The sequence below is a fragment of the Aspergillus tanneri genome, assembly GCF_003426965.1.
Source record: "Aspergillus tanneri strain NIH1004 chromosome Unknown AapTan_9_pilon_pilon_pilon, whole genome shotgun sequence".
NCBI classification, from domain to species: domain Eukaryota; kingdom Fungi; phylum Ascomycota; class Eurotiomycetes; order Eurotiales; family Aspergillaceae; genus Aspergillus; species Aspergillus tanneri.
The window spans coordinates 1,023,642-1,038,240 of NW_022984636.1; the positions used below are offsets into that span (position 1 = coordinate 1,023,642).

Genomic DNA, 14,599 nt, shown 5'->3' on the forward strand with positions numbered 1-14,599 from the left:
CGATGACCATGTATGTGGTTGGTAGGTTAGAGTTAAAGATGGTGCCGTCTTCTTAAGGTTATTAAATGGTTGCAAAACAGACATCTGAGATGTTCTGTGCACCCTTTGTTACACGACTGTGCCAATTGGCACCCAACATCCTATAATACATCATCCCAATGCCTATAAATTTACACTAAGTCTTTTAGATAATAAGGTTTAATAGGTCCTAGGTTTGAACATGAACAGCAACGTTGTCTAGCCCGTGGGCTTTGCTGATAACGCGAGGAGTTTTGAGAGTGAAGCACTCGGTAAGGATACTACCACAATTTGGACTTTCTTGCCTGGTGGCTAATTTGCAGCATTTAGGAATAAAGCTTAGATTAGCTTTGAACATACCCACTTGTTAGTATCATCTATAGCCACCGCCCATACCACGGTGACAGAAAGATCCAGCGAGGCCTAGGCCGATAAATGTTTTTAAAATGATTATCATGTTGATAAAAGTGTCACTCAGCTGACCAGTGATCCAAGGAGCTAGATGATTATGACAGAATTATGAGTCTCTCAGGGATTCTAGACTCAGCTGTTGAGTCCAGCTTTGTCACCAGATCCTGCAATAGATTTACAAGCTAATATGCACAGGTGAGTCCCCCTCCCAATACATAAGAGATATAATCCCTACTTCCCATAGACCTGTAGTTGTTATTGCTATTTAAATCTTTGCTGAAATAATACGTTCCCTTCTCTTGTCAAGATGAACTCTGGTTTAAGCTTCAAAGTCGAGGAGTGTGGCATAGTATGCGAACTTTTGATTCACTGTAGGCCTTTATACAATATACCTATACCTACTGTTACGGAAACACTATATCCGCCCGACTTGGCGGTGCGGAGTATCTGACGAACGATTCAACCCCTGAATCCTTTAGATAGTTGAACACCTCGATGAGAATAGAGGGAACGGCTTAGTAGGCTCAGTTGACCGAGATACTGCGATTCCTGGTGATTCCACTGAGTGACATCTACTTCCTAGTTAGGTTAGTTGGCCTGTAGCTGATAGAATGGCTCCCTGCGCACCGTTTCCCCTGATTCCACAACACCTACCAAACCGAAGCTGACGCGGACTCAACAGTACAAGGCTGCTAAGATCAACCTCATAGGGTACTAGTAGGCCATTACAACGCACACTAGAGGTTGGCTAACGTACTTCATTATAGGACAATGTCTAATTTCACTACTGTTGGTCCTCTTAAGGGTTCATACCACTTTTACCACAAAGGGGTGAGGTCGCGGCCGGAGTGGGCTTATGCAGAGGCCCGGAGGAGTGTTGAAAGCAACCTTGGCACCTTCATGGCGGGTCTGCCGGATACTACAGCTGTTAGGTGTGGTGATTTTGTAAAAGGTGACCTTGGAGGAACGATTGCACGTCAAGGAGAGTTTTTGAAGCTGCCCTCTGTTACAGGTGCTGGTAGCGACACTAAAAATCGGAACGGTGTAAGGAGTTGGGAGGCCTGGTTCGACCTCCACTATGAAATTTCTATTTTCTTTTTCGATTCCGCACTTGCACCTGCTTTGCCTAAGGGCTATTCAACTGACGAGGTAGATGCCGCTATTAAAGCAGGTACTAATGGGGCAATTGTGTGATCTTATTACTTATGCGGGATGTAATGGCTATGTTTTGAGGCGGACTACAGGATATGGAAAAAGGAAGGAAGTGGAAGTGGAAGGATTAATATCTGTGTACAACTAAGAATGCCATGTGACATATTTGTGATAAAATGGCTCAGCAGGCAAGTTCACCACATTGAGGGCCAGCCAGAACAAGACCGAAGCAAACAGCAAACAAATTCGTCACTGGGCTCGGAGAAGTAACCTCCTTCTTAGAGAACACAGGGTCGTTTCACGGCTGTAGTATAGGTCTTTTCTGGCCTCGCCGCAGTTGGCGTCATGGATTTTCTCTGGCTACTTGTACACTTTCTTCGCCCTAAGTGGGAAACTGTCAGCGAAGCAGCGGAGATGGTAAAGGGCGGGCCAAGAGAGCTATAGAGCGAATTAAAAGGCCGAAACTTTTCTCCCTGCAAGCCGGAGGCTTGATGGATGAAATGGCCAAGAAAAGTACTGTACCCAGTATTTTCAACTCTTCATAAGCTTCCAAGGAACATTGCGCCTCGCCCTCTCGCTGCACGAGGAACCACCAGGGAGTTATCCAACCTTTTTCAGTACCGCTTAACGAGTAGGAAGAGAAAACGGATCTCTACACCATGTCTCATTTGTAGCCCCTAGTCCAGGACTACTGCCGTCACGACGCAAGTCATAGGTAATGAGCAGATAAAAAGCCTATTAAATACGGAACATGAGGGTGCCCAACATGGCGCAAACTGATCTATAACCAAAGTGCAATCAGCAAGGCTGAAGCGAATGGACTTGTGCTATGCATAGACAACCCACAAATATATCCAGCGAAAGCTGGCGTTGACCTTCGTCGTAAATGTGTTCACTGACTTTTATGGTGGAAATAAATCATGTGATGTCTTAGTTGATAAAAATGATGTCCTGGGAAACATATGCCACAGTGTTTAGTAGAGAGATTATTGGCCTGCGTTCAGAAGGTGGTGCAAATGGATGCTGGCTTCGGCCACTAAGTAAAAGGGCGGTGCTCGTGGCTCCGAACGGGGGTTACTGTGATGAGAACCAGTGTGAAAGTTCAAAAGGGCGGCATGTCCTACTACTCCAAGTATTCTTACACTACTCTTGCACATCACGGAAATTGGGCAGTCCAACCCCTCCGCCATGTCGATAACTACGGCGCAAAGGTTTCATCATGGCCTTACCCAAAGGGAAACGAGGCAGAAAAGGGAGCCACTTCAGAAAGCAATGGTGGAAAAGACTGCTACAAAGAGCATCAGGGATACCACCGAGACAGTTGATAGAGGTTCTGGATAAAATCCAGAAATGCCTAACGACAGCCAACCACACAGCCAGAAACGAGTCAGAAGCTAAAACCGCCCTTTTATCGCCCATAACTGATGAGCCGATATAATGTCACCCAGGCGGATCTGATTGCTGGTCTGACAGCGAAAGCAAAGCACAGTACGGAGGAAGAAGCGAGGTGACTATTACCAACACCAAGGACAGCTCCAAGCGAGTCATGAATGAGACCTTTGTCCGCAAATTGGCGCATGCGATGTGCACCTTCTTTGACTGCAAATGTCTCTCCACGGATCGCCGAACCTCCATAACCTGACACCGTCCCCGCGGCATTCGGATTCGAGATGGCGCATAATAAGATCCTGGACTGGGCGTGCGTAATCGATCTCACGGGGATATTGAGGAAAGTATTGAGAAATTTATCAAGGACTCACAGAGTACTGACCTCGTCGGCATCCCTCCCTTTGTGAAGCCTGAACCATTATCATCAAACCCTCTAGCACCTGTTAAGAGCGAGAGCACTGCATTAAGCTCACTGTGGGCATCTGAGATGCAGCTAACTCGGTTTCGTGCAACTTCGGAGCAGGTTGCGGACGATTTTCTCAAAGAGCATGATATCAAGCTGCGACAGTAAAAATATTGATTTCCATCAGAAACGCTTAGATTCTTCTTGAGACTGAGCCTACGAATAGCCCCTATAATTATGTTCTATCTGACTATGATATAGCGATTGATAGGGAGACTGATTCATTTTCATCTTATATCGAAACCTAAATACGTAAACGATCCAGTGGATAGCAATATTTAAACCCACCACGATTTCCCTGGCTGGAACCTATACCATTTTAAATTGCTGAAGTATCCTTCCGATATTAGAGAAGCGCTGGCAGTGCGTATCACCTTTGAATATTAGGCACACTTGACAATTCCTGGAAATACTGGCTATGTACTCGGCTGTTGACACATTTCCTTGATATGTAGAGCATTCTAGAAGTGAGGAACCCCAGCGTGCCTTAGCTCTGCAGCAAGAGTGTGTATCCCGTGTGACTATAGAAATCAGCTAAGTGTCAGGGCCTAGGTCGAACCTTGCCTGAGGCACCAAGTCCGCTTTATTCACTGTTGATTCCACAATGTAGAGATTTCCCACATTTCTTGTACGATAGAATTCTTTCTTCCTTCCTTCTCTACGTTTGATGTTTCGTTAGATCGCCACCTTAGATAGAATCTATCCATTTTACCAACGTGTATAGGATCATCACACTAAGCTCTGGCTTAAAGCAAAAAATTTCATTCTTTCACCCTGCCCCATTTTCACAGCTGGCGTAAGTGGGCTGGGACTGTTCCAGAGGGGCTTCCTTGGGGATCGCTCCCACAGCCACTCAGCCCGAACTGATTGGACATCTCCCATGTATGAAGCATCATAAAGATGATTTTTTGCTCTGCGCTAATAACCTTGCTTACATTCTTGCTTTCCTAATTTAGGTTGAGAGAGATGTCAAGAAGAGCATTTTGCGAGACCAGTAGTTCAACCAGAAGTTCCAGGTCGAACCTGGGATCCTAGGCTCCATTTTCTCCGGCTTCAATTTTCTGACGGCGCTGTCTAATGTGCTTTCGATTCCTTCCGTAAGACATATTGGGTTAATTAAAACTATGGTCTTAGGTCATACTCTGGCATCCACTGCGCTTTTTACTTCCTGTCCCCAGTCAACTCGTTGTCGCTATCATCCTGCTCCTACTTCAAGCAACCTTTATTGATTTCTATCAACCATCGCGACAGACCTTTATATCTCAATCAGTGGGGCCGAAAGAGCGAACTGCAATCCTGGGTACTGTGAATGTGATCCGGACCCTGGCTCATTGTCGACATTGTTTAAGGTTCAAGAGCGACTTAGCTCAGAGAGGTACAATAAGTCCCAAGCTTGGTCTGCCCCTTCTGGAAAGGCGCAGAGGCAGCCGCAAAATATATAAATTTGCTTGCTTCCCATCAGATTACAGACGCTGGCAGCAGGTTTTGTGCACGATTGTTATTTTTCATGAATTATTATAAGCTTTGCGGTGGTTCGAGGAAGAATTAATCTGATGCTTGACACTGTCGCGAATGCATACTATGGGATCTCCAGTCAAGTTGCAGTCAAACAGCGTCGTGACTTTGTGACCGGCCATATGCGACTGGGCAGATGGTGTTGGAGACTTGCGGGTACGATTGGAATTGGCGTGTCGCTGACATTTGGCGATAAACTAGTGACTCTAATGTACGAAATATATTCACGTTTCTAAATAGTTACCCCACCCTAGCGCCTATTAACTCAAACTGCCTTTTTATTATTAACCCCTTTATCTCCTAGGTGAGCGGCTAACAAACACTTGCAGGGTGAATCACAAATTTATTAATGCCTAAATCGATGCTCTTGTTACCTATGTGTCTAATACTCACCCGGGAACCGTCCGCTTATTTCAACGGTTGGAGTCGATCGCGAAGCCACCCATACTTGGCGAATTGCCAATGGATCTTATTGAGGAGATCCAGAACATTAGACCCAGCATTCTAGGGGAATGTGAATTGTCTCATGCGATCACGGAGGATAAGACAGCTTTGGTTAGTCAGTTACGTGAGCGGCCTTGGACAGTCATCGATTCCAACTTCCTTGCAATTAAAAAATAGCCGAGTTTCTCCGCGGCCTTTAACAATGATATCGTTAACAGCCTTTTATAAGTATCTAGAGAGGGTATACAGAATGCGTGTGGATTTTGCTCCGGATAAAATAAAAAGCTTTCTGTTACTAAGCATGCATCAACCTTGACATATCGTATCGTTTGTTATGGAATTGCATATCTAAATATGTAATTCTACTTCTGCAGTTCTTACAAGTGGATTACCGGCCTAATGGCAATTTCGGCCGTACACCTTTGTTTTGGGTAGCCAACACAGGCCATTGTGCATCGTTGAAGTAATAGGCCATCCAAGAATTATTAGACAGACCACTTCCAATGCTGTCCAGGATCAGGACAAGGCACAGTTTCCATACGAAGTTTCTCGTGCTTGCGTTCATTGACGGAACAAGGGTGGGTGGCTCCTCAGCATGGATGAGAGAGTCATCGCTGGGGTGGAGAAGTGGTTCAGTCTCTCTATCACTTTGGTCGTGTACTTCATTCTCACTGTTAGCTATTTTATTTTGGGTCAAATGGCTTTCATACTCTCGGCTAAGGATGACCGATAAGGCGAGCTTCACTAGTCCCATCGCTGCGTATATCCAGAAAACGCAGCGGTATGCATCTACTATTCCCCAGCCTTGATCCTCGAGCAACTGTAACAACCAGCCACACGACAACGTCCCAATCATTGCTCCCCAGGAGCCCAGCATATAGTACCATGAGAGGATCACGTTGTAATTGTGAGCTGGCATTAATTGCGCCATGGCCGATTCTTCCACGGCTTTGAACGGACCGACATCTGCGCCACTGTGGAGGGGAGATGAGATAATCGGTTAATGCTGCAGGGCGAGACTGAACCTGTTGGATATGCCAGGACTTACCTGGGGCTAAACTCCAACGACGCTAGCTCCGAGCAACAACCAGAAATTGTCACAGGTGCGAAGACATATCCACTCATTGCCATCAACAATGATCCCAAGCAAGAACCGCCTGCGCCCCGCGCGGTCGAATACACACTGATGGATAAACTAATAACCACGTCGCCGACTAGAGTCCACGACATGAAAAACCAATCCTCTTTTCTGAATTTCCCAGAGCAGAAAGAAAAATAGATAATACAAGGGTTGATCCTCCAAAGCAAACATGCCACAATTCTCTGCAAGAATAAGTATATCACGTCGCGATGCATGGAGCGGAAGCTGTCCAGACCCGTCAGGGAGACTATCTTACGCCAGAGTCTTGTATGCCACGAGACTGACTCATTCATCGCGTTAAGTATAGCGGGGGCGAGATTAAGGCTGCAAACAACCCGTCCTGGTAGTAGATAGAAGGCGGATGGGGCAGCTGTTAATATAGTAAGTATACAATATAAGCGAGAAAGCAGAGGTGTAGAGAGACGAAGAATTTTTCTTCGACGATGAATAACTTAAGCAGCTGTTGGGCACGAATATGAATAAGATAAATTAAGATTTTTCGCTTACTAACACGATTCACGAATTGAATTTGTTGTAAATTTCGACTTCATTTCATGCCCAGATTTTCTCTGAATATATAATTCTCGCAGTCCTGCTAGCTTCTTTGTGGCCAATGCAATCAATTGACGACCTCAAAGCTGAGGAATTCTTGTTCGAGACGGAAGCAATGGGTAAATTTCTGGAATGTACTTTCAGGTATGTATACGGAAAATCTCTAATCGACCCCTATTCTCGGGTACGCTAGTTACCCCGAGTACATAGTAGGGAGGGCCGTGCACTAGTACTCGGAACGCCCCGGAAGTATTAATAATTTACGACCTGTGTAAAGCCATTAACGTTAAACAGCGTCCATCGACTCGACCGGTTCTAGATTGGGTCACCAAAGGTACGTAAACCGGCCATCTTACAGGATAACCTACCTGCTTAATAGTGTTGGCCGGTGCTTGTTATGAAAAGGTTGCCTGCCGCAAACGAACAGCTGATTCAGTAAATACTTTGGATGCCAAGAAGATCCTCAAGGTGATTGGCCGAAATGAATGCCTAAAGTATTTACTCCGCAGTATACTCCCAGTGTGGATAGCGCCAAGGGGTCTAACATGAAAGATCGTACAACACCTATTCAATCCCCAACCCTTGGCGTCCGCTGAACCATGGAGTGCATACTATAGTAATTCTTGGTCGGTGCGTGCTCAAGGAATGATAATTCATGTAGCTTGACAGTCACCAAGAGTTAATTAAATGCCACAGTCCAAAATAAATCTATCCCTTGGACGATTAGCACCCCTCGCAATGCCATACCGGAAGCTGGAACATAGCGACGACAACAGAATGAGGTGTTAGACATGCCTGTCTACCATTCGGGTGTTCTATTTCTCAGCCCAGTTTCAGACAATAAAATCGAAAATGCTGTACGACTTATATTGCAGGCGGAGCATACCGCAATCATAGATACAAGAATGCGTCTGCTGGGCGCGGAAGATAGTGGCAATCTCGCAATTATTCTGGCTTGCTCACAGCATAAATAGTAGTCAGAAGTACTCTGTCCGTGGGCCAAATCACACCTCTCTGTCTCTATCATCCCAGCTCCTTTTTTTTTTAAGGTCTGTCATTGCGCCAGTGCTTCCTTCCCGCAAAATGTCTGCCCTTCCCCAGCTAAAAGCTCTTGGTGACCCAATCCCCTGACCGAGATCATGCGATATCCGTCCATTTCCCTACATGGGACGACGTCCGCGACTATGGAGCAGGAAAGCCTCGTGTTGCCAACGCTCTTCAAAATGGATATCCAAGATCGCACTTACACAAATATAACCAAGCAGTATGTGACTGGCAAACCCTATTTTTTGTTGTTTTTCTTAATGTAGCTTGAGAGATAGCTTTTTGCCAAATGTGGACGGGAATTTGTCGCCCCATCTGAAGAGTTGGTGTTGTTTTCAGACTATCAGACGGCGGAGGACTGCAAGATATTTATTACTTCTCAAAGAGTTCATTCGGCCAATGCTGCGAACCCTAGAGATGTATTGCTTGTGCTCGTGGAATTTAACAAGGCCCAAGATGCATCCAGCGCCGAGGACATTCTTTTTATTCCTCGACTGTACGGCGTCGTGCACCCCGCCGAATTTCGCAAGGTAAAAATGACGTTTTGGCGACTCACCGGCACGGGGATCTCGTCCCGGTTGGCCGAGTTCTGCCTCAGGAAAGACTTCACAATCACGAGAGTCTCAGAACCACCCTTAAAACAGCCCCCTCCCGCTGAATTGCCAGTCTATGACACAATCCGGAAGAGAGTGGCCGAGTTTCTAAACCGTGCTCCCACTAATCCTGGACGAGCACAGCGCGCAAAAAGCGACGATGTGTATCTTTACCCGTCGGGAATAGCGGCTATTTACCACGTTCATCATGCACTACCGAAATGGCGGGATTCTGATATTATGATGCTGGGCTTTCCTTACGAGCTTACCATCAAGATGATTGAGGCCATGAATGTCCCGCACCGGTTTTGAGCGCTGGAACTGAGGGCGATATTGATGAGCTGGAGAGATTATTGGTTGAAAAGAGTCGCAAAGGTCAGAAGATTCAGTCGGTATGGTGCGAGTGCCCGAATAACCCAATGCTGCGGACTTCAAACCTGAAACGTGTACGGAAACTGGCCAACCAGTATGATTTCACTTTTGTAGTGGATGATACGATCGGAAGCTTTGCGAATGTGGATGTAATTGATGTTGCAGATATTGTTGTGACCTCGCTTTCAAAATATTTCAACGGGTTTGCCGATGTTCTTGCGGGCAGGTGAGTCTCCAAATCCCCCTTCAGGGGACTAAACTTTGCAGGCTTGAAAACTAACACGTTAACACAGCATTTTCCTAAACTCTAACTTTCCACACTACCCGGAGTTGAAGAATGCCTTTAATGCCGAATATACCAATAACCTGTATCTTGCGGACGCGATGCGGCTCGAGCTTAACAGTCGGGGCTACCTCGAGCGTTTTACACAGCAAAACGACACTGCCTCCGCTGTTGACTTCCTATGCCCTTACACGAGTGACGCCAAGAGCACCTTGGCTACAGTCTACTATCCGAAGGTGTGCTGGTCTAAGACAAATTATCAAGATGTCATGCGACCCGCAACTGAGGACTTCACACCAGGATAGTGGGGGTTTTCGTTCTCTAGTTGTACTTTAACTACCGTCGCTGCTGCTTCTGTCCTTTTTTGATAGCCTGCCCTTCTACAAGGGACCGTCTTTTGGAGCTGATATTCCTATCTCTATTCCCTATGTGCAGCTGGTTCTTCAGCAGGAGAAGACCTGGGCTTCGAGCCATGGTTTGAGCGAGACGCTAGTGCGCATTTCAGTTGGAATGGTGGAAAAACATAGCATGTTGGAATGCGTGAAGAAGGCATTGCAGGCAGCAGATGCCACCAGGAATGCCTAACAATAACTTCCATATGCCCGTTATATTACAGTATGTTATGGAGTGAAAGTGGTCGGGCGGTTGCGCTCGTCTTGACTTCGCCCGCACCCCGCCCGTGACCCTCAAAACTCAACCTCATTAACTATTGTATCTGGAGCAGTACATAGTTAATTCTTAGCTTACTTCTATTGCCGCGGCTCTAGTCACCAGTGTAACCTCCGTATTTCCTCCAGAGATATTCTGCAACGTCTGCAGCGCCTACCGTTGTCGTAGCGAACAGGTATGTTAGGGATTATGTCTCAATACATCCTCCTACTGGATGAAGAGATACAGCATGGTTTTGTAATAGTATCATGTGGGTCACAGCATCGGCATGGAGGGAAAATTGCGGGGGAGTATCATCTTAGGGCTCCATCTTAAATAACATTAGCTGGGATAAATACTTATATATCATACATAATACTTTTTTAGTTACTCTAGTTCAGCTGTTATACCACTTGTATAGGGAAGATAGTCGGGCCCGGATATTTCTGAGTGGGACATTCTCCTGGGCTCTGTAACAGGATCCCCTGGGCCAACAATAATCGAGGCATTACCTTAGAATAATGTAATTCACTATTGTGTGCGATTCTAGTAGCAAAGCATGTATTGAACTTCGTTATGCAGCCCACCAGAATTCAACAAATAAAACTCTCTCTTTGCAGCGGATGGAACTGATTCTGCTCATATATAAGCACAATCATCTTGCCATGCCATCAAGATACACCTACACCAAACTTTCCAAGCAATGGACATACCTCGTCTCCGAACTACTACGGTCATTTCATAAACTGGAACTTCTTGAGCAAACCAGTCCATTCGTGCAGCCAGTCATCCTACAGAGATGGGGATTGGGGTGATTGTCCTGGATGGGTATATCAAACTTGCTTTACCGCAGCGAGAGCGCAAAAGCGGAAGGGTTTAGTTCGGAAGCACGCTTCTTTATTATTCAGGCCCGGAACATGGTGTTTGCCCGGGAAAGAAATATCCGAGTGGCGATAAATGTGATCGAAGGCGGGGTCCATTGGACCTTTAAGGGCGAGCCGACTCTAAAATTATTCGGGGGCTCTCCAAGAAAGTCAAGCGTGCAGATAGTTAAAAAATATACTAATTTTAGAGGAAAAATGCAGTTCTGCTCTTGCAACGGTCCAATGTAATTCTAAAGAATATAATGCTCGTGCTAAATGGTTATCGAAGCTCCGGCCCGGGGCGTGCCGATGCGACTGCTATAAAAGTTATTAAAGAGAGCAAGGTATGGATGGAAGGGATCTATAATAGAGCTGCGCATCCAACAGTATCAACAAGGAGGGAACAAGGAGGGAACTAGGATTTTGGTAAATACAGTTCAGCCAGTTGCGTACGCAAGAGAACCAACGGGCTGACTGCAACGGCCGTTCTCCATTTTCGGCGACACCAGAAAATGTTGTGTGACGTTCATCATTTTGTTTTCATAGATGTTGTGTTACACAAGTGGATCCAGTTAGCTCTCAAGGCTGCTTTCGGTAACTCCGGATAATGCGTGTAATGGTAATCACTTTCTTTTTATGGGGAGCTTGTGCTACATCATTGGATCCAGCTAGCTCCAACCCTGGCTTCGGTAACAGCCATTTCATCGCCTATATACAACAATCATCAGGTGGCCTGGACCTCGCATTATGAGACAATCGTTGACGCAAGTTTCATCCATGTACAATGGTGAGACATTGCAACCACAGCATTAACGATATCTTTATCCATCCACCTGTTCCATAATCATTTTACGATCGCTTTTAGTAAATTGATGGTTGTTCTAGAAAACACACCCACTAGCGCAAAACTGTGAATCTGCAATGAGTTTGAAAAGTCGCCTAGGGCGCTTCATTTCAATTCACTTAATCAAAATAACTATGCTATATCCCTTACTTTCTAAGAAAATTGCGAATCATGAGAAGTAACATGGTCTGCTCATAGCAGCGCAAAGTTTGAGGCAGTACCAACCAATATTGCTCGCGACTAAAATTGCAGTAATTATATTGATTGAACATGGCTTGCTCAACAATATGTGGTCAAAGAAGTGGGGCCATTGAACAACCAGCTGTCAAATAATACGACCGTGGGTGGTCTAGAATTATGTGACTAAATTGGGGTAAAACCCCCGTGGAGCATATAACAAAAAATAATAACAAAGAAGAGCAATCAAGAAGAGCCCAACCCAGCTCAATTCATTTAAATAAGACCGTTTTACCTATCGTACTCTATTTCCTCTTCGGGACCAGCCGTATATCTAACACCAGCCAAACCAAGTGGGGATCATCACAGTTTCGAGCGCCCTTCCATTTTTAGTCCTGCTGTACATAATATGTGAAGAAGATGATCATACTATTATTACTTATTACTGGGACTTTTTATGTATCTGGAAAATGGCTCTTCCACGTGCTGATGGCGGCACCTGCCGTTCTTGGTAGTATAGAACTGTCTTGGAACTACAATCTAGAATCCTATGATCTGATGTGAAAGTTTCATCACACAGTAGAGAAGGAACAACTCTTTCCCTTTCCGGCCAAGTATAGGTGCCCTTCAAGCGAGACTTAATCCTTTGGAGCGAAATGTCAACTTTATGATATAGAATGGAACCTAGCTTGGCAATGTAAAGTGTACAGTACGTGTAACACGATATTATTTCATCATAGATGTATCTCTGAAGGTCATAGACTTATGTCTGAGGTCATAGACTTATATCTGCGGCTCTATAACTCAAAATATAAATAAGTCGAACTGATAATATCTAACCCTCTGTTTGTATTACCCGCAAGCTCAGAAGATTTTAATTTTGTTGTGGACGATAATACGACTTCTACTAATAATAAACTCAACATGAAATCCGCTTTCCTTCTCACACTCACGGCTCTTTTAGCTAGCGCTAGTGCCCTAGTCAGGTTTGAGGGGACGTGTAACAAGGGCGAGAACTACTGCGGGCACTATCTTGTGAGGCACAGGGGTTAGCCGTGGATGTTTCATAAATTCCTATGGTCAATTTTGCTAACTGAAAGCAGGCTGGACTTACGGGGACCTTATAGATTCGATCGACAGAAGCGATCTTCCTAGGCCAGCTAGGAATGACCCTGATAATGTTCTTTTCGAATGCACAGCTAGTACCGAAATTTTGGGTTTGGACTATTGCCAATATGGTTGCAAGGAAACTGGACCGTATGGAGGCAACGACTACTGTAGACCTCCTCGCGACTTTTTGAGATGTGAGTATATCCTTTTGGCGCTAAGCAACAAAGTAGCTCTAACTAATAGAGTATTAAAGGGCATCACAATTGAGAAACTAGTTAATACCAAAGGGCGTTATCGGATTTCCACTATTATGCTGTGAAATTACTGTAAGCGTACTTTTTCAATATCAGACAAATCATTGCCTTAGTATGGGTTTTTCTCCTATTTCAGGTTTTCCCCATACTGTTTGCGAATGCAGAGGTTTGGTTGTGTTGTCAACATGTATGTATTTACAACACTCGTGAAACGTTCTGGCGATATGATTAATACCTCAGTGTGGTACTTAAAAAGCCCTAGTACTTATTCAGTAGTAGTAGTAGTAGTAGAATTCATACCCTGACGAGGACCCCTCGCCTTAGGCGATATGCAGGTATCCACTATAGCTATCTTTAAATACTTCTATGTACAGTAAACCATTACTTACGGACGAACTTGGAGCCTCGTCGAGGCCTGTGGTGGCCTTCTTGCCTGGTGTTCTGTTCTGCAGCCCTTCTGACTGCGGTTTTGGTAGGCCTCTTGGAAAGGAAATGGAAAGAATATAAGCAAAACAGGTAGAAAAACAGAATCACAATCGCAAGCAAAAAGAAAAACCATAGGAAATTCAGGGATCACTCAAAGAGATCTTTCCCAGAAGCCATTGCAACCTCCCTCACAAGGGCGGTGGAGACCATTCACAGTTGTCTTGAGTTAGAAATATCAAGTATAGCACCCCACCACACATCACACATCACACACTACACACCATATCAGATTTTGTTGTATACCAGTTGCGTGTGTACCATTTAAAGCCAGGGACAAGCAGTAATACGGACTCTTTTAGAGACCATACTGGGAAGATTTTGTTGTTTCAACTGTAGTTGCACCATTAGGACCGCGGGCGAACAGTTGGAAAGGTGAGGAGACAGGCACCGAAGTATCTCATTTATCGGAACCATTGTGTATATAGCCTCATCATCATCATCATCATCACAAGGCGGGAGGCAGAAGTCGGGGTAGGACTGGAGAAGGGGATGCCGGACGTGAAGATGTCGCGATAGACCCTGGCGAGAGGGGTCTAGAAATCTTCCACGAATTCAGGGCTCAGATGGTAGCCATTGAGTTGATCCTAGTGAGATAAGGTCATGCGACAGGCCTTAGCTATTCTTCATCATCGTTGGTGTGGTTGGTACGGGCTGGATGCGCCTCGAAAATTCACATCACTCGAGTATCAGTAACAGGATAGACCCCGGAACACGTCTAGTCACCGCATATTCGAGGGATCGGCAGGATTCATCAGTTCATCGATTGTAGCGAGGCAAGATGGAAACCAAGCATCTTGGCTATTTGTCGTTGGTGTTGTTCACTGCTTGTCAGAGTTTTCA

At 45.3% G+C, this 14,599-nt stretch overlaps 5 protein-coding genes across 5 annotated transcripts; 4 read left to right on the plus strand and 1 right to left on the minus strand.

Moving 5' to 3' along the window:
* Positions 1-736: 736 nt before the first annotated feature.
* On the plus strand, positions 737-1,623 carry ATNIH1004_011829 (uncharacterized protein; the record flags this gene model as incomplete). Its single annotated transcript, XM_033576391.1, has 3 exons — positions 737-778; positions 1,112-1,140; positions 1,197-1,623. The coding sequence occupies 3 exons, from the start codon at positions 737-739 to the stop codon at positions 1,621-1,623; spliced, it is 498 nt and encodes a 165-aa protein (XP_033421055.1).
* A 1,628-nt stretch (positions 1,624-3,251) lies between these two features.
* On the plus strand, positions 3,252-3,541 carry ATNIH1004_011830 (uncharacterized protein; the record flags this gene model as incomplete). The annotated part of the gene is made up of 2 exons (XM_033576392.1): positions 3,252-3,280; positions 3,316-3,541. 2 exons carry the CDS (start codon positions 3,252-3,254, stop codon positions 3,539-3,541), a joined length of 255 nt encoding a protein of 84 aa, XP_033421056.1.
* A 2,239-nt stretch (positions 3,542-5,780) lies between these two features.
* ATNIH1004_011831 (uncharacterized protein) lies at positions 5,781-6,622 on the minus strand (the record flags this gene model as incomplete). The annotated part of the gene is made up of 2 exons (XM_033576393.1): positions 5,781-6,366; positions 6,441-6,622. The coding sequence occupies 2 exons, from the start codon at positions 6,620-6,622 to the stop codon at positions 5,781-5,783; spliced, it is 768 nt and encodes a 255-aa protein (XP_033421057.1).
* A 1,686-nt stretch (positions 6,623-8,308) lies between these two features.
* ATNIH1004_011832 (uncharacterized protein) lies at positions 8,309-9,034 on the plus strand (the record flags this gene model as incomplete). Its single annotated transcript, XM_033576394.1, has 2 exons — positions 8,309-8,349; positions 8,545-9,034. 2 exons carry the CDS (start codon positions 8,309-8,311, stop codon positions 9,032-9,034), a joined length of 531 nt encoding a protein of 176 aa, XP_033421058.1.
* Positions 9,035-9,141: 107 nt separating this feature from the next.
* ATNIH1004_011833 (uncharacterized protein) lies at positions 9,142-9,962 on the plus strand (the record flags this gene model as incomplete). The annotated part of the gene is made up of 3 exons (XM_033576395.1): positions 9,142-9,320; positions 9,388-9,613; positions 9,813-9,962. The coding sequence occupies 3 exons, from the start codon at positions 9,142-9,144 to the stop codon at positions 9,960-9,962; spliced, it is 555 nt and encodes a 184-aa protein (XP_033421059.1).
* Between the last annotated feature and the right edge of the window lie 4,637 nt (positions 9,963-14,599).